Genomic DNA, 23,101 nt, shown 5'->3' on the forward strand with positions numbered 1-23,101 from the left:
TAATCTTGGTTAATATTCTGGTATATTCATCTTTCCCAAGGATGTGTCCATTAGCATTTTTTCCATGTTGAATTACAGATAGCTTTTTCAGAGACTGCATACTAGTCCCTCATGATTCCCTTATCTGTTACATCGGAGTCATGTGTGGTCTCCCTGGAAACTTGCTTTTGTTATTTGCCATGACCAAAGGCCCCTTCTGAACGAAGAGCTAGGGCAGCTGGCTGTTGGGTGTGTGGCGTGTCATCATCACTTGAACATGGGATTTTTTTTTTTTTTTTTTTTTTGAGACGGAGTTTTGCTCTTGTTACCCAGGCTGGAGTGCAATGGCGCGATCTCAGCTCACCGCAACCTCCGCCTCCTGGGTTCAGGCAATTCTCCTGCCTCAGCCTCCTGAGTAGCTGAGATTACAGGCACGCGCCACCACGCCCAGCTAATTTTTTGTATTTTTAGTAGAGACGGGGTTTCACCATGTTGACCAGGATGGTCTCGATCTCTCGACCTCGTGATCCACCCGCCTCGGCCTCCCAAAGTGCTGGGATTACAGGCTTGAGCCACCGCGCCCGGCGAACATGGGATTGTTAAAGGCGCAGTTTGAATACAGACCTATCCCTGCTGCAGGCTGACAGCAGATGATCCCCTGGGGAATTTTTTTTTAAAAAACCTTGCAGGCTCCAGTTCTGCTTCAGCATTTCTGGGCTGGAGCCTGAGACTCCCTGTGATGCCCATGCCGCTGTTGGTGAGCCCCGTTTGGAGTGAGCCAAGGTCCTCGAGCATGGCCCAGTGCTCTCTGCTCTTGCAGGAAGGCAGTCTCTGCTTTTGTTCTGCTCGGGGCTGACCTGTTTGGGGGGCTTCCTCCACTTCCTTTTCCCTCATCCTCGCTGCTCAGGACCCCATTTCTTCCCTGCTGTCTCATGCACACGTCCACACTCCTCCCAAACCTCTGTTCCTGTCATTCCAGCAGTCTCCTCCATCTCCCCAGGCCACCCCTCCTACCGCCACCACTCCACCACCGCATCAGAGTCCTTTCTTTCCAGTCACTACTTGATTGCTCCCCCTCGCGCCCCCCACTTCACCCCTCAGTTTCCTGTCTGGGAGCCCTCAGATTCCTTTCTCTCTCTGGAGGGCAGTGACTCCCACCTCAGAGGCGCCATCAGCAACCGTGTCCTGGCCCGAAACTGGCTCCGCATTTGGGGCTCCCTGAGTGTTGAGGCCTTGGATTTCCTTGCCCGGGAAGGAAGGAGGGGTGAGAAAGATCCTGAATCTTCAAAGGAGCCCTCTTTGCCCAGTCCAACATCTACTCCACCCAGCTGACTGGAGAAATAAATGCTAGGTTTGCCTGAACAAATAACAGTAATTAAGATTTGTTTCCTGAACAGCCTTCCCCTTTGGTCTGTTTACTTTGCAGCCCAGTAAGAGTTCAGTCAGCCTGGCTTTGAGGTCCATTGCGTTTGATTTTGATGCTGGGGTGCTGGTCTTCACAATTTAGAAGGCTGTTAGAAGACTTCTGCCTTGTAATTTTGAAAAGGAGAGGGAACACTGCTGCCGAGATGAGCAAGTGACTTGTTTCTCTCTCTCTCTCTCTCTCTCTTTTTTTTTTTTTGAGATGGAGTCTCCCTCTGTTGCCCAGGCTGTAGTGTAGTGACGCCAGTTGGGCTCAGTGGAACCTTTGCCTCCCGAGTTCAGGCGATTCTCTTGCCTCAGCTTCCCTAGTAGCTGATATTACAGACACACGCCACCACGCCCAGCTAATTTTTTGTAGTTTTAGTAGAGACAGGGTTTTGCCATGTTGGCCAGGCTGGTCTCAACTCCTCAGCTCAGGTGATCTGCCCTCTTTGGCCTCCCGAAGTGCTGGGATTAGAGACGTGAGGCCCTGCATCTGGCCTGTGACTTGCTTCTGTCTCTAAACTCCCACACTTGCTTGTGTAGCCAATATCCTGAATTAAAAAAGGTAAAAGTTGGGGGGTGGTGATGTAAAGTTATTTTTCATTTTTTTCTTTTTTTTTTTTTTTTTTTTGAGATGGAGTTTCGCTCTTGTTACCCAGGCTGGAGTGCAATGGCGCGATCTCGGCTCACCGCAACCTCCACCTCCTGGGTTCAGGCAATTCTCCTGCCTCAACCTCCTGAGTAGCTGGGATCAGGCATGCGCCACCATGCCCAGCTAATTTTTTGTATTTTTAGTAGAGACGGGGTTTCACCATGTGGACCAGGATGGTCTCAACCTCTTGACCTCGTGATCCACCTGCCTCGGCCTCCCAAAGTGCTGGGATTTCAGGCTTGAGCCACCGCGCCTGGCCCATAAGGTTATTTTAATTTCTGTTGATAATAGAAGAAATAAGTATGATTTAGAAGTGCCTTTATTTGGCCCTGGTTCCTTTTGCAAATGTATTTTAAGAGCATTAACAGGAGTTTCTCAAGGTAGGGTGAGGGGGTAGTTGCATGACAGTTTTCTGCCTGTTGGTGCCATCAAGGCAGCTGGTACCTGAATGCCGGCATCCTCACAAAGGCTGTTGGGGGCTTTGTGCCAGCTCGCTTTGGAATGAGGACCTGCTTCAGAAGTGGGTAGGGATGCTGATAAAACCCACTGGGCGTCTGGCAGTGCTTACTTGAAAAGGCAATGAGTAGTGGCTATTGGGGGAAAGGCACACACCTATTCAGTCCTTCCACTTCAAGCTGGAAGTGGAAGAAGAAGATGAATTTCAAGGATGAAGAGGGGAGAGCTGGAAAGAAGGCTTCCTGAAGTTTGAGGGATGAGGAAGCCTAAAGTTAACTGTGAGAAAAAGTGTTTTCTCAGCTATAGGAAAACACTGCAGCTGTTAGTCCAAGAAAAAGCTGTTAAACCAGGACTTTCACGTCACCACCAGGCATCCAGAACATGGGGTGGGTTAGAGGAGCGAGGGCAACCCTGTAGGAGGGACCTGAGTCCTGAGAGGTTAGTGTGGGCCTCTGCCTCCCTTTCCTCTTCCCCTGATCCGGCCTCTGCGCGCTGGTGCCATCCAGGTACAGCTGTGGTTTTCGAAACCAGAGGCCTGTTGTCTGACTTTTCTTTTTCCAATTTATGTATTTATGCGAAAAATATTAGGCTTGAAATAATCATCTTTTACTGGGCGCTGTGAATCCTAAAGAATAGGATTTTATGGAATCTAAGGAAGTTGAAGTGTGCAAGTTTTTCTTTGTACGAGCCCTTGTTGCTAGACTAACCACCCTGAAAGAGAAACATCTTGTGACTGGGCAGTGGAGTGGGTCAGAGGTATTCTTTTGAGTTGTGAGCCCTTTCTGTGATGCGGTTTTGGGGGAGAGCCGCCAGTGGTTGAATCTGCACGTAGGGTGATTCAGTCTGCTGTCTGCTTCTCAGAAGTGGGGGAAGGCAGATAGATGGGGGTGGACATTACCATAGCACAGCCTGCCTGTAGCTGTTCAAGAGCACCAGGATTTTTTTTTTTTTTCTTGACATGGAGTCTTGCTCTGTCGCCATACTGGAGTGCAATGGAGCCATCTCAGCTAACTGCAACCTCCAGCTCCCTAGTTAAAGCGATTCTCCTGCCTCAGCCTCCCAAGTAACTGGGATTACAGGCATGCGCCACCACGCCGAGCTAATTTTTTTTTTTTTTTTTCAAATGAAATTTCCCTCCTGTTGCCCAGGCTGGAGTGCAGTGGCAAGATCTCTGCTCACCGCAACCTCTGCCTCCCAGGTTCAAGCAATTCTCCTGCCTCAGCCTTCTGAGTAGCTGGAATTACAGGCATGTGCCATCATGCCCAGCAATTTTTTTTTTTTTTTGAAATGAAATTTCCCTCCTGTTACCCAGGTTGGAGTGCAGTGGCAAGATCCCTGCTCACCGCAACCTCCGCCTCCCAGGTTCAGGCAATTCTTCTGCCTCAGCCTTCTGAGTAGCTGGGATTACAGGCATGTGCCATCACGCCCAGAAATTTTTTTGTGTTTTTAGTAGAGATGGGATTTCTTTTTTTTTTTTTTTTTTTGAGACGGAGTTTCGCTCTTGTTACCCAGGCTGGAGTGCAATGGTGCAATCTCGGCTCACCGCAACCTCCGCCTCCTGGGTTCAGGCAATTCTCCTGCCTCAGCTTCCTGAGTAGCTTGGATTATAGGCATGTGCCACCATGCCCAGCTACTTTTTTGTATTTTTAGTAGAGACGGGGTTTCACCATGTTGACCAGGATGGTCTCAATCTCTTGACCTCGTGATCCACCCGCCTCAGCCTCCCAAAGTGCTGGGAGTACAGGCTTGAGCCACCGCGACCGGTGAGATGGGATTTCTCTGTGTTGGTCAGGCTCGTCTTGACTCTCGACCTCAGGTGATCCACCCACCTGGTCCTCCCAAAGTACTGGGATTACAGGTGTGAGCCACTGCGCCCAACCAAGAGCATCAGTTTTGTGACCACCCCAGGGTTAATGCATCATGTGATGGCTTTTCATTTTAACTGTCATGATGGAAACCTTTCAAAATGTATTGGACTCTGAAACACTGCCTTCTCACTAGGATCAGCAGAGCAGTTTTTTTTTTTTTTTTTTTTTTGTTTTGTTTTGTTTTGTTTTGTTTTTTTAGGTGGAGTTTCACTCTTGTTGCCCAGGCTGGAGTGCAATGGCACTGTAACCTCTGCCTCCCGGGTTCAAGCAATTCTCCTTCCTCAGCTTCCTGAGTAGCTGGGACTATAGGCATGCACCACCATGCCTGGCTAATTTTGTATTTTTAGGAGAGATGGGGTTTCTTCATGTTGATCAGGCTGGTCTTGAACTCCCAGCCTCAGGTGATCCATCCACTTCAGCCTCCCAAAGTGCTGGGATTACAGGAGTGAGCCACCGCACCTGGAAGTAGAATGTATTTTAAAGCTACTAACAATGATTTCATTTAGTGGTCTTGAGTGTCTGTTAGTATATTGCACAGTAGATAGAAAAGCATGGAACTCAGAGGCTGAGTTACTAGCTCCTTCCTCTTCCAGAATTCTGAGTCGTTTGCACTGATCTGTTTTTTGATGGTCCACTGATGCTTGTCACTAGATTTGTCCTTAAGCCAAATCACCTAACCTTTCTGGGCCTCAGTTTTCACATCAGGAAAATAGAAGGTCTGGACTAGATCAGGGACTTTCATTGCAGGTTCTGGGATGTATCCCCGTTTGGGTCGAATTTTCTGAATGCTGAGTATAAGAACCCACTGAAATATGAGCTTCATGAGAGCAGGGACTATACTACTAACTCCTAGAACCGGTGCCCACTCACTGGTAAGCATTGGATAAATACTGTATGAATATATAACTACATTTGTGGTATGATATTGCATCCATGTGCATTATGTATTGTGCATAGAATTTCATTTGGTAGAGAAAGGCGCACCTCGCTGCTAAAGTCTTGAAGCTTCTGGCACACTTGAGTTCTAAGGTCCACTGCACTCCAGCTGAGAGCAGTGAAATGAGCTCTTTTCTGTTTCCACGCCAAGCATACGGGCATCTAGCTGGCTCTGGGGCCTGTCACCAGCATAGAAAGCACTCTGTGGCTTGGCGGAGTTTGGGGATTGGGCTGGCACATAGCACCACTTGGAAAGGGCTTGTCAGGTTTCTCCCTTGCAGCATAATCTCCATGACACAATGAGGCAAATTTTGGGTTTAGTGTTTCATCAGCTGCCGGTTGATAAGCTACTATTTATAAAATAGAACAAGCAGGGTTTCTGCCCACCTTCTTTTTTACTGAGACTATTTAAAACTAATTTTATTTTATAAATTAAAAGTCAAATTTTTAATAAATGTATGTTAATTAAAAATAAAACTTACTAAAATAAAAATAAAATATTAAAAATTAAGAATAAAAAGTAAAAACTTTATAAATTAAATATAATAAACCAGTTTTTACTATATTTAATTTAATTTATTTTTTTAGAGATAGAGTCTCACTCTGTTGCCCATGTTGAAGTGCAGTGGTGCAGTCTCAGCTCACTGTACCCTTGACCTGCTGGGCTTAATCCATCCTCCTACCTCAGCCTTCCAAGTAACTGTGACTACAGGCTTATGTCACCATGCCCAGCTAAATTTTTTTTTTTTTTTTTGAGTTGGAGTCTCACTCTGTGGCCCAGGTTGGAGTGAAGTGGCACGATCTCTGCTCACCGCAACCTCTGCCTCCCAGGTTCAAGCGATTCAGCCTCCCAAGTAGCTGGGATTACAGGCACCCGCTACCACGCTAATTTCTGTATTTTTAGTAGAGACAGGGTTTTAACATGTTGGTAAAGCTGGTCTTGAACTCCTGACCTCGTGATCCAACCTCCTTGGCCTCCCAAAGTGCTGGGATTACAGGCGTGAGCCACCACGCCCGGTCTTAGTTTTCGTATTTTTTCTTTCTTTTCTTTTTTCTTTTCTTTCTTTCGACACAGTCATGCTCTGTTGTCAGGTACCAGGCGCCAGGCTGGAGGAGGAGGAGTGCAGTGGCGCGATCTTGGCTCACTGCAACCTCTGCCTCCTGGGTTCAAGTGATTCAGCCTCCCAAGTAGCTGGGACTATAGGTGCGCGCCACCAGGCCCAGCTAATTTTTGTATTTTTTAGTAGAAACAGGGTTTCACCATGTTGGCCAGGATGGTCTGGATCTCTTGACCTTGTGATCCGCCCACTTCGGCCTCCCAAAGTGCTGGGATTACAGGCGTGAGCCACTGCACCCGGCCAATTTTTGTATTTTTTATAGAGACAGTGTCTCACTATGTTACCCAGGCTGATCTCAAACTCCTGAATTCAAGCTATTTACCTGCCTTGGCTTCCCAAAGTGCTAGGATTACAGGCATGAGCCACTGTACCCAACCCTAAAACTAATTAAAAAAAAAAACATTTTAAACATTTAAAACCTTTGTTTTCTCCTATTCTCCTACACTTCTCCGTTCTGAGTTTCAGGGTTTCATTCATTTTCTTATACCTTTTTCTTCTAGAACTTACTTAACTCACCTTTTTCTTTCTTTCTTTCTTTCTTTCTTTTTTTTTTTTTTAGACAGAGTCTCACTTTGTCACCAGGCTGGAGTGCAGTGGCACGATCTTGGCTCACTGTAAACTCTGCCTCCTGGGTTCATACGATTCTTCTGCCTCAGCCTTCCGAGTAGCTGGGACTACTACAGGCGCATGTCCCCATGCCTAGCTAATTTTTCTATTTTTGGTAGAGACAGGGTTTCACCGTTTTGGCCAGGATTGTCTTGATCTCTTGACCTCGTGATCCACCTGCCTTGGCCTCCCAAAGTGCTGGGGTTACAGGCGTGAGTCACTGTGCCCGGCCTAACTCACCTTTTCAGCCCTCTTCTGCCACAGGTATTTGTTCTTTCAGTGAGTGTAAATGAATGTTCCAACAGCTCTTGTTTCTTCCTTAGTAGAAATAAAGGTGTACAGATGGCTTTAGCTTTCCAGCAGGTGTTCTCAACGCACATAGAAGTGCTATTCTCCCAAGTTGCCAGCATGCTGTTCTGTGTTTAGACTGAAGGTGGTGAGCCCCGACAATCTGACTGTGGAGATGGCTCTCGCTCTGCACCCCTAACTCAGTGGCTTTTAACTGGGGAGCCATTGTCTGGAGACATTTCTGATCGTCACGCCTTGCAGGGAAGAGGGAGAGTTGCAGCTAGCATCTAGCGGTGGAGGCAGGGACGTTACTGAACATCAGCATCCGGTCTACAGGACAGCCCCTCACAAGAAAGAACTTTCTGGCCCCCAGTGTCAATCGTGCTGAGTCTGAGAAATCTTGCTCTGAAGGATCTGCCTCTCAGGAATGTTTGTTTTCTGTTGAGTTGTCAGAAGGGAGGTTGTTTACCCTTCAGCCTCAAACCTTATAGATCGTACCAACCTGCTGAAATGTATCAAGTGTAATGAGATTTTTTTTTATAGAGAGGGCGGTGTAATGGAATGATTCAAAGAATCCCACTGCTGTCTGAGAACAGAGGACTTGATAAACATTCTTTTGGTGCTGAAAGTGACCCTAACCTCCTGAGAAAGAGATGCCAAAAAAGGAGAGAACATCTTTGTCCCGGACTCGACTCCATTGCAGCCCCAAAGCTGGTTGCTGGCTTTTCATTGTTCACAGCCTGTTCTTGACCATTTCTTACTTGGTTCTGGTGGCTGGAGATACTAAGTTGACCCTTCACTGTTGGTTTCACGGAAATGTTCAATGTGGAAAATAACACAGCTCTAGTATGTTGAAACTTGTGTGAGAAATCACTTGTCAGAAACTCCTCTCTCCTGGTCCCCACAATCCTGCTGGCACAATTATGGGCATGATTATGAAAGCCTTGATGCTGTAAGGGATTCTCTGAACTCAAAATTGAAGAAACCTAGGTAAAGGAACTATAAGAGCATATTTCTAGCGTAGGCAAATACATAGCTTTCTGTTCAACCTCTTGAACCTTTAGGTAGCCATTTTAATCTGTTCTTGCATTGCTGTAAAGAAATACCTGAGACTGAGTAATTTATAAATAAAAGAGGTTTAAGTGGCTCCCATTCTGCAGGCTGTAGAGGAAGCATAGCGGGTTCTGCTTTCAGGGAGGCCTCAGGAAGCTTCCAATCATTGCAGAAGGCAAAGGAGGAGCAGGTGTCTTACATGACAGGAGCACAGGAGCAAGAGAGAGAGTGAGTGAGAAGATGCCACAGTTTTAGACGACCAGGTCTCATGAGAGCACACTCCCTGTTGTGAGAGCAGTACCCAGTGGATGGTGCTAAACCATTCATGAGAAATCTTCCCTCATGATTCAGTCACCTCCCACCAGGCCCCACCTCTAACATTAAGGATTACAATTCTACATGAGATTTGGGTGGCGACACACAAATCCAAGCCATGTCGATAGCTGTTTAATTTTTTTTCATTTTATTTTTAATTGCTTCAGATTCTACCAAGTATTGGTTTATTTATATTAAACTCTAAAAAGTTTTACAAGGGTTAAGGAATTTTTTTTTTTTTTTTTTTTTTTTTGAGAAGGAGTTTCGCCTTGTTACCCAGGCTGGAGTGCAATGGCGCGATCTCGGCTCACCGCAACCTCCGCCTCCTGGGTTCAGGCAGTTCTCCTGCCTCAGCCTCCTGAGTAGCTGGGATTACAGGGACGCGCCACCATGCCCAGCTAATTTTTGTATTTTTAGTAGAGACGGGGTTTCACCATGTTGACCAGGATAGGATGGTCTCGATCTCTTGACCTCGTGATCCACCCGCCTCGGCCTCCCAAAGTGCTGGGATTACAGGCATGAGCCACTGCGGCTGGCCAGATTAAGGAATTTTTTTTCTTGCAGGGTGAAAAAGACATACATAAAATTTACCATCTTAATCATTTTTTGAGATGGAGTTTCACTTTTGTTGCCCAGGTTGGAGTGCAATGGCACGATCTCGGCACACTGCAACCTCCACCTCCCAGGTTCAAGTGATTCTCTTACCTCCACCTCCCGAGTAGCTGGGATTACAGGCATGTGCTGCCAGGCCCAGCTAATTTTGCATTTTTAGTAAAGAAGGGGTTTCGTGGGGTTGGTCAGTCTGGTCTCCAACTTACGGCCTCAGGTGATCTGCCCACCTCGGCCTCCCAAAGTGCTAGGATTACAGGCTTGAGCCACTGCGCCCGACCCAACTATTTTTAAGCGTACAGGACAGTAGGTTTTTTTTTTTTTTTTAAATGCCTCACTTATGGTGATAGTTCACTCTGGCTGTTTTCTTCCAATCACATAGCTGAAGTAGGTTTGATTTACTCAGTGGCTGATGCGTTTAACAAATATTTGAGGGCTTACACCTATGAGGTGGAACAGGAATGTTTTGTTTTCTTCCAAAATAGAAACTCGTAATGTTTTTCTAATTATAAGATGTATGCTTGTTGTGGAGAGTTCAGAAAATACAGAGGAGCATAGTCACTCATAATTCTACAACTCTGTTAACTACTGTTGATATATTGGTGTATCCTTCTAGTTTGTTTTTTGTTGTTAGTGCTGATCTATGTCTTGTCACATTTTTACCCAAAATGATGTCATACTTGATACTATTATGTTAACGGTTTTCAGTTTCTACAGTGTGGATGTCTTTCGATGGCCATACATTTTTCTGTATAAGCTATATCATCATTTCAGTGGGTGTATTATATTCCATAATATGAACCTTTCATAATTTAATTGATCTTAAATCATAATCTTTTTATTGAACATTCAGGTTTCTTCTCTGAAACCACATGTATTAGATGTCAAATAGATGTCATGTAGATGGTCATTCTTAGGTATATCTTTGATATACATAAGACTACAGGAATGTGCCACCATGCCTGGCTAATTTTTGTACTTTTAGTAGTGATGGGGTGTTGACATGTTGGCCAGGCCGGTCTTGAACTTCTGGCCTCAAGCAATCCACCCGTTTTGGGAGTTGGGATTACAGGTGTGATCTACCAGGCCTGGCCTAACCTTAATTACCTTTTTAAAGGCCCTGGCTGCAAATACAGTCACTTTCTGAGGTACTCGGGGTTAGTACTTCAACATAGGAATTTGGGGGGACACAATTTGGTCTAACACAACTGACGTATTGTTTTAAAAAATATTTCATTGTATAGGTTGTAATTCATTCCCGTGTAGCTGGAAAATAGGGCTGTTTCCAGTGTTTATAATGAACAACCTCATACCTAAATCTCTGTGCCTTTTTGGAAATGTATCTGTGAGAGGAATTTCTGGAAGGATTGCAAGCATTGCTTCCAAAGATATTGTTGGACTCCCTTCTGCATGTGTAATGTTACCTCCTGTGGAGACAGAGAGTGTGCAGTATCTGCAAATTTGACACCCTTAGTATTCTCTGTGATTCAGCGCTTGCGTGGGAAATTGAGTGTAGAGTGTAGTTGTGAACTTGGTCCTGTGGAGGGATTGCCAGCCACTGTGTTTGAGGAGTGTTGTCATTGTGACTTTACCATACATTATACAGCCAGCATCCATTTACTGAGCCATTGGTGGGCAGGTACTGTGTTGTTCATTTATTTATTTATTTATTTATTTATTTATTTATTTATTTTTTGAGATGGAGTTTGGCTCTTGTTACCCAGGCTGGAGTGCAATGGCGCGATCTCGGCTCACCACAACCTCCGCCTCCTGGGTTCAGGCAATTCTCCTGCCTCAGCCACCTGAGTAGCTGGGATTACAGGCACGCGTCACCGTGCCCAGCTAATGTTTTGTATTTTTAGTAGAGACGGGGTTTCACCATGATGACCAGGATGGTCTCGATCTCTCGACCTCGTGATCCACCCTCCTCGGCCTCCCAAAGTCATTTATTTCTTTATACTTTTTAAAAATAGGCTTAATATTTTTTTTAGAGCAGTTTTAGGTTCACAGCACAATTAAGAGGAAGTTACAGAGAGTTCTCACATGCTACTCGTCCCAACTGGCACAGCCTCCCCCATTATCAACGACTTCCACCAGAGGGGTACCTTTGTTAGAATCGATGAACTACATTGACAGATGACTACCACTAAAGTCCATGTTTTATATTAGTGTTCCCTCTTGGTGTTGTACATTCTGTATTTCTTTGTTTTTTTATATGCTGACTTGTTCAGTCAAAGCTGTATGCGCTTTTGGAGCGTGGGTTAATGAAACCGTGGCCCTTTTCTCCAAGCTTGTGAAAGCACCAGTTAGTTCCAGCCAGGAATTGACTTTTCCAGTTTTGGAAGTGAGTGACATGCTCAGTGTCTTACCCCTGTAGGTGGCAGGGGCTGGATGTGAAGCCATTTTATTCGGAGTTACGCTTCTCCAGAAACAAGTGGTCAGACAGCAGGGTTGTGAGATTCTCTAGATGCTAACATAAATGTTTCTTTTATGGATGCTGTTTTTAATTTCCACCTGGCGTCTATATCAATGTGTAGCTTAAGATAATATGGATGTACCCTTGATTATTGCCTTAGTTTACTTTGAAGAATCATTTTTGGGCTAGTAGAGAAAAGCTAGTGCATTCTGATATTTGGAATGTGTGTATATAGGTACACATACATATAGGCACGTACAAATATATATACATATGTATATTTTTAATACTATAGCATTGTATAGGGTAAGAATAAAAATTAAATTTGGAAAATTAGATCCATACAATGATATATGACTTTAATGATGGGATAGGGTTAAACCAATAGGGCCTTCTTTTTATGTTTTCCACAGTCACATCCCTGCTGTTGCTATTTGTCTGTCTTTAAATGATTAAATTCAATTAGGCTCACAGTGTGTATGTATCTGTTCATTTTTCCCTCTGTGGAGATAATAGTAAGTTTAAATGTTGATTCAGCTGTGGGAGTGTTTTATTGTGGGAGGCATTAACTATTTCCAAAATACTTATTTTCCCCAATAGAGTAAGTATTTTGTTGATCACATTTGAACTTGAAATACAGTGAGAGGTTATCTAAGACCACATGGTAACTTAGAGAGTTAGCAGCCAGCCAGGCATGGTATCGTGCTGTCCTGTGCTTGTAGTCCCAGCTAAGGCTGAGGCAGGAGCATCACTTGAGCCCAGGAGTTTGAGATAGAGTTTAAAGAGACAGAGATTCACTGTGTTACACTTGAGCCCATCGTAACACAATGAAACTCTGTCTCTTTGACGACGACAACAACAACAACAACAACAACAACAACAACAACAAAAATCAGTGAAGGAGGCAGTTGGGAAAGGGTTCAGGAGGCAGAGAAAAGTCATTGGGCATGTGAATGGAAAGAGGTCAGTAAAAGCAGAGATTGAGAACATCAATGAAGGATTTGTAAAGCGGAGTGGCCCATAAAACGCCCACACATGCCGTAATGTTAGGATATCACTTGTGTATTCTCTTATCTCAGCCCAATAGAATGCTTTCTTTCACAAAGCAGTGGCTTAATTTTGTGAGTCAAGAAGACTCTGGAGGAAGCTGGCTTGGAAAACTGGACATAAAATGGAGAGAGCTGATTAGGAAAAATTTGAAGTGATGAAACAGCACAGAACGACAAAGGGCTCAAACAGGGACAGTCTCATGAAGTAGATGAGATAACTAGGGAAATGACTGTGATTCCAAGATCTGTCATACCATCATTACGGTATGTTGTCTTACCCAGATGCCTGTGACCTTAGCTCATTGTAAGTGATGTTTATGGTGTAGCATTCTAATTGATGCTCGTCTTGAAGCCTTGCAAAGTCTCAAACTTCCTTCCAAATCATTATCAAGAGATTGAATTGTTAGGTTTTAGGTTTTATATAAAATACAGTGTTAATACATACAGATTTTACTGTAAGTTTGAGTTTATGGTCATCTCTCGTAGCATTCCCTGCTTGCTTAACAGGGACTGCTTTCTGGCACCAGGTGTGTCTGATTAGGTTATCCAAGAGAACATAGTGTAAGTACTTCTACCAACCCCACTTTATAAACGGGGAGTCTTGCGTTTTTAAAGGATGAATAACTTGCTTGTGGTCCACAGCTAGTAGGTGGCAAAACCAGGCCACAAACCCAGCCAAGCTGACTGTGAGCCTGAGCTTTTAATCACTATCCTCCATTGCCCTGTGGTGAATCCACTTTCTCCAGAGAAAAGATGTGTATGCTGTTAGAGGTATAGCAAGAGCGCTCCGTGCTCCTCTGGGCCCACATGCTATACATTAACCTAAAAAGCTTACCATTTGGGGCATGAAGCTCTGGTGGAAATGCAGTGTAAAAAGCTCATTTCTTTTGAGCTTCAAGTTACATACTCTCATTATTTCCTACAAGGGTGAATGGCTTGCAGGCATAGCCTTTCCCATCCCAGCACCCTAGGTGCTTGTACGTTCATCCCTAGGGTCATGGATTTTGACAAGTCCCTTTTGAAATGGTTTAGCGTTGATGATCATGTTGTCTGAGGTGTTATCCAAGCCGATTGTCTCAGGACCAAGAAAATTAAGGATTAATGGGAGGCCGGGCATGGTGGCTTACACCTGTAATCCCAGCACTTTGGGAGGTCAAGGTGGGCGGATCATCTGAGGTCAGGAGTTTGAGACCAGCCTGGCTAACATGGTGAAACCCTGTTTCTACTACAGATACAAAAATTAGCCAGGCATGGTAGCATGCACTTGTAATCCAAGCTACTTGGGAGGTTGAGGCAGGAGAATCGCTTGAACCTGGGAGGCAGAGGTTGCAGTGAGACAAGATCATGCCATTGCACTCTAGCTTGGGCAACAAGAGTGACACTCTGTTTCAGAAAAAAAAAAAAAAAAAAGATTAATGTGAACAGAGGGGTGAAATTGGAGTTAATGAAGAAAGCTCTCTGCAGCGGAAAGGAGGACCTGCGTGGGTTGCTGTATGAGAAACTCCCCTCATCTCTGTAGTTGTTTCTGTAACTTCCCTTATCTGTGAAGCTGTCTGTGTAACTCTACTTATCTGTGCAGCCTTGGGCATGTCTTGGGTAAACACAAAGTACAGCTTCTCATTTGTATAACTGTTTACAAACGAGGTTTGTTTTAGGTAAGCCTCCCCTCTGCTCACTGTGCAAGTTCCCACGGAGCCCACTGCATGCATGCCTGAGAAGGGGAGGACCCTTTTCCCTGGGAGCCTGCTCATCACTGAAAGAACAAAAGGCTTCTCTGTTGGGTCCTTTCTTATCAGTGAAGGTACAGTTTGGTTTTTGCCCAGGCAGCTCTATTTGTACCTGTAGCTGTGATTTTTCAGGCTTTCCTCGAGGACTAGCCTTAGCTGTCTGCCTAACTGATTTTTCCTTTTCTTCTCCCTCATATTCTTGGGCTCATATTCTGTTTTTCATGTTCTTCCCACTTCACTTACTAGTTCTTGACTTCTTCTCTTGCTCTTAGCTGATTCCAGAAATCTTTTTGTCTAGAGAGTCATGATTATAATACTTCAGATGAACTGTGGCTTTTCTGTGTAATAATTGGGCATCTCCCAAGCCATTGATGACTGTCATTAAAAATAGCACCAGAATGATTCTGATGAAAGCTTTGTTCACACACGGAACTGTTCCTGAATGTCCTGTGGTCAAGATGCCTGGGAAGAATAGTCATCTTGTAGCTTGGAAGGTCGACCAGCAGAAGGCTTGGGTGAATGTGGCTTGGTACAGGACACCAATTGGGCATCCCACAATTTAATTCAATTCTGACCCTGTCTAACTAGAGTTAGCACAGACTGCACAGGGTAAGGGCTCGGTTCCACAAGACTTTTCCCATTTCAGATGCCAGTTGCAAATGTAGGCCTTCCATTCTTCTGACTGACCAGCTATAAATCAGGGGTTCCCAGAACCCCCTCTTTAGGTTCATAAATTGACTAGAATGGCTCACGGAACTCAGGAAAACTCTTTACTGGCGATTACCAGTTGTTATAAAGGATGCAAATGGAACAGCCAGATGAAGAGGCACACAGGGTGCTGTCCCAAATGCAAGAGCATCGTTCCCATGGATTTGGAGTGTACCACCCTCCTGGCACACAGATGTGTTCACCAGACTGGAAGCTCTGAATGCCATTGATTATGGCTTTTATGGAGACACTATTAGGTACATGGGCTGATTAAATCATGGACCACTGATCATTAGCTCAGTCTCCAGTCTCCGCCCAGGTGTGTGCTCCTGAAAGTTCTTTTTTTTTTTTTTTTTGAGACGGAGTTTTGCTCTTGTTACCCAGGCTGGAGTACAATGGCGCGATCTCGGCCCACAGCAACCTCTGCCTCCTGGGTTCAAGCAATTCTCCTGCCTCAACCTCCTCAGTAGCTGGGATTACAGGCACGTGCCACCATGCCCAGCTAATTTTTTGTATTTTTAGTAGAGACGGGGTTTCACCATGTTGACCAGGATGGTCTCGATCTCTCGACCTCGTAATCTACCCGCCTTGGCCTCCCAAAGTGCTGGGGTTACAGGCTTGAGCCACTGCACCTGGCCCTGCTCCTGAAAGTTCTGACCCTCAAAACCACATAGTTGGTTCCACTGATAGGCAGCCCCCTATCCTGAAGCCATCTAGAGGCCCAGGAAGAGTTGCCTGATTAGTACAAACTCTGCTATGATTGAAAAGAGCATTAGTAACGAAATACTCTCCTGTTAATCTCTGTTGCTCAGGAAATTCCAGAAGTTTTAGAAGCTCTTATACCAGACCAAATTTCATATATATATAAAGTAATGGCAAAAACCACAATTACTTTTGCACCAACCTAATATGATGTTTTTCTTTTTTCATGGTCGTGTTTTTCTTAGAGGTAGCCTCCCACGTAGCTGGGACTACAGGTTTGTGCCACCATGCCTGGCTAATGAAAGAAAAAATGTTTCGTAAGAGATGGGATCTTGCTGTGTTGCCCAGGCTGATCTCAAACTCCTGGCCTCTAGCGATCTCACCTTGATCTCCCAAGCTTTAATCCCAAATCTGGGAATTAAAGATGTGGACCACTGCACTGGGTCTTGTTTTAAAAAAAATTGTGTGTGTGTGTGTGTGTGTGTGTGTGTGTGTGTGTATATATGTAAAATATATATTAGATATATCTAAAATATATATTAGATATTATATATATATATATATATATATACATATATATATATATATATATTTAGAGACAGATTCTTGCAGTGTTACCCAGGCTAAACTTGAACTCTAGTCTTAAGCGATTCTAGTCTCAAGTGATCCTCCGCCCCACCTCCCCCATCCCCGAGTAGCAGGGACTCCAGGTGTGTATCACAGTGCCTGCCATATTAATCTATGGCAGTATTGTGCTCTGAGTGATGTCTTGTGTTCTTTTTCTAGCTGGCCTGCTGCTGTGGGTCTGCAGGCTGCTCTCTCTGCTGTGATTGCTGCCCCAGGATTCGGCAGTCCCTGAGCACCCGCTTCATGTACGCCCTCTACTTCATTCTGGTCGTTGGCCTCTGCTGCATCATGATGTCAACAACTGTAGCTCACAAGATGAAAGAGCACGTAAGTTTGTCCGTGTCAGCTCATCCTATTTCCGATGTTCGATGAGGGTGTGTGGGAGACACATGATTTACAGGATGGGGCCCATGTGCCCCCATTTGTTTTGGGGTATACCTGGTCTCCTGGAACCTTCCTGAAGACTATTCTGTGCTTTCCAAGATCCGGTGCCTTCTGGCTAAACAGGCAAACCAATCAACAGCTTGATCCTTAGTAGTAATGTAGATGCTATCTGATGCTTTTGGTGTAGAACTTTTTTTTTTTTTTTTTTTTGAGTCAGAGTTTCGCTCTATTGCCCAGGCTGGAGTGCTGTGGCATGATTTCGGCTCACTGCAGCCTCCGCATCCTGGGAGCAAGTGATTCTCCTGACTTAGCCTTCCGAGTAGCTGGGATTACAGGTGCACACCACCATGCCTAACTAATTTTTTTGTCTTTTTAGTAGAGACAGGGTTTCACCATGTTGTTGGTCAGGCTGGTCTCAAATTCCTGATCTCGTGATCTGTCTGCCTCGGCCTCCCAAAGTGCTGGGATTACAGGTGTGAGCCACCACACCTGGTGAGAATTTTTTTTTTTTTTTTTTTTTTTAAATTTTAAAACATTTGTGTAGATTCATGGGGTACAAGTGCAGTTTTGCTACATTGATACATTGCCTGTGGTGAAGTCAGGGCCTTCAGTGCTTCCATCCCTGGAGCAACACATGTTGTACCCACCAAACAGCCTCTCATCATCCACCTCCTTCCCAGCCCCATGGCCCCTGAGTCTCCATTGTCCATCATTGGATACATCATTGTCCATCACAGTTGTCTGTTTATGTCAGATGATTGTGTATTTTATCTTAGCCTTGTTTATAGCTGTTCCTGGTGAAATATACCATCTTTCTTTTCTTTTACATTTCTGTTTTTTACTGAACCCCCACATGACTCAGACTTACTTAGCAGGACCCCATCAGTGCCTGGGAAGGGCAGGCTTCTTTGCTCGGGCAGAGTTTGCCAGAAAGAGAGAGCAGCAGGCGTGTTCCCTGGGGGCAGCTCTTATCCTAGAGACAGAGGGAGAGGTCAGCTTTGCTATCCACATGCCATTTCCCCTTACAGACGACCACTCCTGGCTGCATCTTCCCAGCCAAACAAGTGAGGAGGTGGAGGGAAACCTGGAGCGGGCTCTGATGGAGCTACCCACAGTGGGGATGACATTGCCCAGGGCAGTACCTGAGCAGGATCAATCGATCCTCCTGCCTCAGCGTTCTGAGCAGTTGGGACTGCAGGCGTGAGCCACCATGCTGGCTGATTTTTCTATCAGAAAGAGTAGGTTTCAACTCTTACTCTGAAGGTCCACTTAATTTCTCATGTACTACTTTTGTTTTTTTAAAGTAATACAGTATTCTCTTTGTAAATTCAACAAGCTTAAGTTTCTCAATTGATTGAGGTGGCTTGATGATCCACTGTGGTCCATGGTGGAAACTCTAGTGTGCACGGGATGTAGTGTGATCCCTGCTCTTCATAAGTTTCTATTCTTTTTTTTTTTTTTTGAGACAGAGTTTTGCTGTTGTTACCCAGGCTGGAGTGCAATGGCACGATCTCGGCTCACCGCAACCTCCGCCTCCTGGGTTCAAGCAATTCTCCTGCCTCAGCCTCCCAAGTAGCTGGGACTACAGGCGTGCACCACCACGCCTGGCTAATTTTTGTATTTTTAGTAGAGACGGGGTTTCATCTTGTTGACCAAGATGGTCTCGATCTCTTGACCTCATGACCCACCCGCCTCGGCCTCCCAAAGTGCTGGGATTATAGGCGTGAGCCACCGCGCCTGGCCAAGTTTCTATTCTTAACAGAATTAAGGCCTGCATCCAAAAAACCAAAACCTATTACTATACAAATAGATAGTATCCCTAAGTCGTGAATTTATTGAGACATTGGAGGGAGAGATAATTTGGGAGCCATTGGTATGGGTTTTAGGACATGAATTTCATAATGGTAATATTAACACCTGATTACCATCGAAGTAACCTGCCCCCTGAAACAGTGTCTAGCAATTCCAGTCAGTATTTATGCTTTCCGACTGTTACAGAACATTTGAGAATCAGAATATGTTGACTGGTATTGCTAGGAAAGGCTTCATGAAATAAGTGACTTGTATGAGTAATAATAAGTATTTTAATAGCTAATGATTGAGTGAGACCGTGTGTCAGGTTTTCTTCTGAGCACTGTACCTGTATTTTCTCCTTTCATCAGCCCTGTACTCACCTGAACAGTAGGTACTGTCATTACCCCTGCCCTACAGATGAGGAAACTGAAACATTGGTTTAAGCACCTCACCCAAGACGTGGGATTTGAACCTGGTCTGAATGTGTTCTTAGCTATGAGGCTGTGTAACTAGAGAGGAGGAGAGGCACGTGGAGAAGGACTGAGAGGAGAGGGGAGGTGGAATGACCACATCTTGCAGGAACTGGAGTGGCAAGGTGAAGTGTTTGAATGAACATGGTCTGTGGTGAGTGGGAAGCCCTTACAGATTCTAGAGCAAGAGGCTATCATCCTGGAAACAGGGAGATATTTTGGGAGGTGAACCCAGAGGTGGTGACGGCAGTGGGCACAGGGTGACTTACGGTCAGAGAACAGAGAGAGGGAGGAAGAGAGGGAAGGGCAACCCTGATGCCCCTCCCAGAGGCTCTTGTAAATGTTTCTATGCCCGTTGCCTGAATGTACCTATTTACAAGTGGTTTGGCTGGGTGTCCTGCATAGGGAATGAGATCCCCGTGGGTGAAACCAATCCTTTCCCAGCTTTAGGGCCTGAGAGGGGGATGGCCATCTGGCTACAAAGTCGACTTGTTTTGTGGCCTACAGAAGAGAGTCTGACCTCATCCTCAGGCGGTGCTTGCGGGTGGGTGTTGAAAGGTCCCCTTGTGGGGGGACACACTGGGCTCCTGCTGGAGTCCTCACCCCCTCTTGGTTGGCCGGGGAAGTGCCTGAGACTGTGACTGGAAGAGGAGAAAGAGCTGCATGCTTGTAATGGCCCGGATGGGGAGTGTGTAAGTGCCTCCCACCCAGCGTTCTGCCAGAGTCGTGTGGGCCTTTGGTATGTGGGTTAAGAGTGCAGGGCCAGCTCCCTTGTCAGCTACTCCAGTTTTTGCCTTGGTTTCAGAATGTGGCCTGTGTTTAGTCTGAGTAAGAGGGGACTGCAAGGGATGCTGGGCTAGACTTTGTCCTGCTTCTTTTCTTTAGGGAAACTCCTCTTTCCCAGGAGAACTTTGGCTCAGAGAAAGCTTGACTGTGCTCGTTGAATAAGGCATGATTCTGTCTTCTCTTGGAGCATTTCCCCGTCTCAAAACATAAGGGTTACTTATTTTGCAGGTCATTCTTGTCATTAACCATGTAATTTAAGCAGGTACAGACTCATGAGATTTGATACCTGGGGGACTGAAAATCCATTTTAGAACGTAGAATGCAAAGGAAAGAAAAGCGGGCAAGAGAGTAAAGCTTTCCAATCCAAACTGCTAAGTCAAGGTGTAACTTCTGTGAGGCAGATTCAGATTTAGGCCCCCTGGGCAGCCACGTGGGTGTTTGGGGAGGGAGGAGAAAGGAAAGTCTGGGGAGTAGGGGCCACTAAAACCTGTATTGGAGAAGGAATAATGGGTGACCTGTGCAGTCCCAGCCTTTCTCCCCTGAGAGCCCATGTGCCAGGCCAGTGTTGGAAGAGCCTTAGATATTCCCAGCCTCAAACATGTTAGATCTGTTTTCTTCATTCCATGTTACACTTTCCACTCCCTCCCCATCTTTCCCCCAAGCTCCCCAGCCCTAGGCAGCCACTAACATATTTTGTCTCTGTGGATTTGCCTATCTAGACATTTCATATAAATGGAATCATACACTATATAGCCCTTTGTACCTCGCTGCTCCTGCTCCTGCCCCTGCCCCTGCCCCTGCCCCTGCCCCTGCCCCTGCCTTTTTTTTTTCTTGAGATAGAGTCTCACTCTGTCTCCAAGGCAGTATGCAGTGGCGTGATCTCAGCTCACTGCAACCTCCGCCTCCTGGGTTCAAGCAATTATCCTGCCTCAGCTTCCTGAATAGTTGGGATTATAGGTGCCTGCTACCACGCCTGGCTAATTTTTGTAATTTTAGTAGAGATGGAGTTTCACCATGTTGGCCAGGCTGATCTCGAACGCCAAGCTCAGGTGATTTGCCTGCTTGGGTCTCCCAAAGTGCTGGGATTATAGACGTGAGCCACCTTACCTGGCCCATTTAATATGTTTTCAAGGTTCACACTCAGGTTATAGCATATGTACTTCATTCCTTTAAATGGCTGAATAATATTCCATTGTATGAGTATAACATACTTTATTTTTATTTTTATTTTTTGAGATGGAGTTTCACTCTGTCACCCAGACTGGAGTGCAATGGCATGATCTTGGCTCACAGCAGCCTCCACTTTCCAGGTTCAAGTGATTCTCCTGCCTTGGCCTCCTGAGTAGCTGGGACAGGAACACACCACCATGCCCAGTTAATTTTTTGTATTTTTGGTAGAGACAGGGTTTCACCATGTTGGCTAGACTGGTCATGAACTCCTGACCTCAAGTGATCCACCTGCCTTGGCCTCCAAAAGTGCTGGGATTATAAATATACCTATAACATATTTTATTTATCCATTTGTCAGTTGATGGACATTTGGGTTGTTTGTACCTTATTGGCTATTATAAATTATGCTGCTGTGAACATTCATGTACTAAGTTTTGTATGGATGTATGTTTTCATTTCCTTTGGGTTTATACCTAGGAGCGGAATTGCTGGATTGTGGGGTAACTGTTTAAGCTTTTGAGGAACCACCATATTGTTTACCAAAATGACTACATCATTTTCTATTCCCACCAGTAATGTGGGACATTCAGGTTGAAGTCATGTATGAAGGTACACATTTCTTCACACCCTCACTAACACTTAATGGTACATCTTTTTTATTTTAGTCACTATCGTGTGTGTGAAGTGGTTATCTCCTCTCTGCCTGGGCCTCTAACACTGCCTTCTGCCCTTCCTATTTGCATGCTTTCCCCCGGGCAACTTGTTCATAGTTCTGGCTTTGATTATCGCCATATGTGCATCTGCTTGTAAAGACGCCCTTCACACAGGACAGTGCTGAGGACACCGACAGATTCTTTCTCCCAGCATCCCTCCTTTTCTAGATTGTGTGCTAACTCTGTACTTTTCCCCAGGCAGGTCATAAAAGTCTTAGGCTTCCATTCTGCATTCCAGTCAGTCACTATGATTCAGCCACGCCCCCCTCCCTGGTGTTGTATATTCCATTTGCCTTGTTTGAACTTGGGTAGCTCCCAAATGTCCCCAGCTGTGCTCAGGCTTCTTTCTCCAGATAACTTAGCCTGTTAGTTAGGCTGAGCTGAAGGTGCTCTTTGCTGCATTTCTCCGAGATAATACTCTATTTCTAAATTCTGGGGTCACCGCAGTGCAGTAACTGTAGGTGAATACGGTGGCTACTTTCCTTAAAAGCAACTTGGATCTCAAAAGGCTGTTTATAAGTACATCTTTTAGTCAGTTCACAGTGACATGTTAAAATACTTCAGTGGTTCTTGGAGTTGACAGAGTTCTTTGATCCATTATGTTTGAAACTCTGAAATTGGAGAGATGAGCTACTTTATTTCCTATTTTTAACTTGAAGAATTAAAATAAAGATGAAGCCATAATAGTAAACATTGCTTGTGGAAAGCGCTCCTTGTGCTAGTTTCAGGAATCTAAAAATGCCTGAAACAAGGCCCCTTAGTTAAAGGATTGCGTGAAAGAGAAGAGTGGAAAAAGGCTGCAGCTCACATGTACAGTAAGTGTTCTGCCTTCAGAAGAGACAGCATATACCTGCAGGTGTTATGTGTCCTACAGAGAAAACAATGATCTTTTTAGGATATAATTTGTTTTTTAAATTTGTATACATTTATGGGTGTACAAGTATAATTTTGTTACTTGGATATATTGCGTAGGATATAATTTGATTACATTGTTACAATTTTTTTTTTTTTTTTTTTTTTTTGAGACAGAGTTTCTCTCTTGTTACCCAGGATCTCGGCTCACCACAACCTCCGCCTCCCGGGTTCAGGCAATTCTCCTGCCTCAGCCTCCTGAGTAGCTGGGATTATAGGCACACGCCACCATGCCCAGCTAATTTTTTGTATTTTTAGTAGAAACAGGGTTTCACCATGTTGACCAGGATGGTCTCGATCTCCTGACCTCGTGATCCACCCGCCTTGCCCTCCCAAAGTGCTGGGATTACAGGCGTGAG

General features: G+C 45.1%; 1 protein-coding gene across 2 annotated transcripts in view; it reads left to right on the top strand.

Moving 5' to 3' along the window:
- The window catches only part of SERINC5 (serine incorporator 5), a 126,351-nt gene that overhangs the window by 46,590 nt on the left and 56,660 nt on the right, over positions 1-23,101 (top strand). Inside the window, exons 1-2 of one of the 2 annotated variants that reach the window (XM_074384316.1) lie at positions 14,530-14,550; positions 16,673-16,840. In XM_074384316.1, coding sequence (XP_074240417.1) covers positions 16,757-16,840 — 84 coding nt within the window. In that variant the 5' untranslated portion in view covers positions 14,530-14,550; positions 16,673-16,756. Of the gene's footprint in view, positions 1-14,529; positions 14,551-16,672; positions 16,841-23,101 lie in introns of those variants that run through there. The other variant, XM_003920804.4, reaches the window with a different exon arrangement.

This window comes from Saimiri boliviensis, chromosome 1, assembly GCF_048565385.1.
Source record: "Saimiri boliviensis isolate mSaiBol1 chromosome 1, mSaiBol1.pri, whole genome shotgun sequence".
Classification (NCBI taxonomy): Eukaryota; Metazoa; Chordata; class Mammalia; order Primates; family Cebidae; genus Saimiri; species Saimiri boliviensis.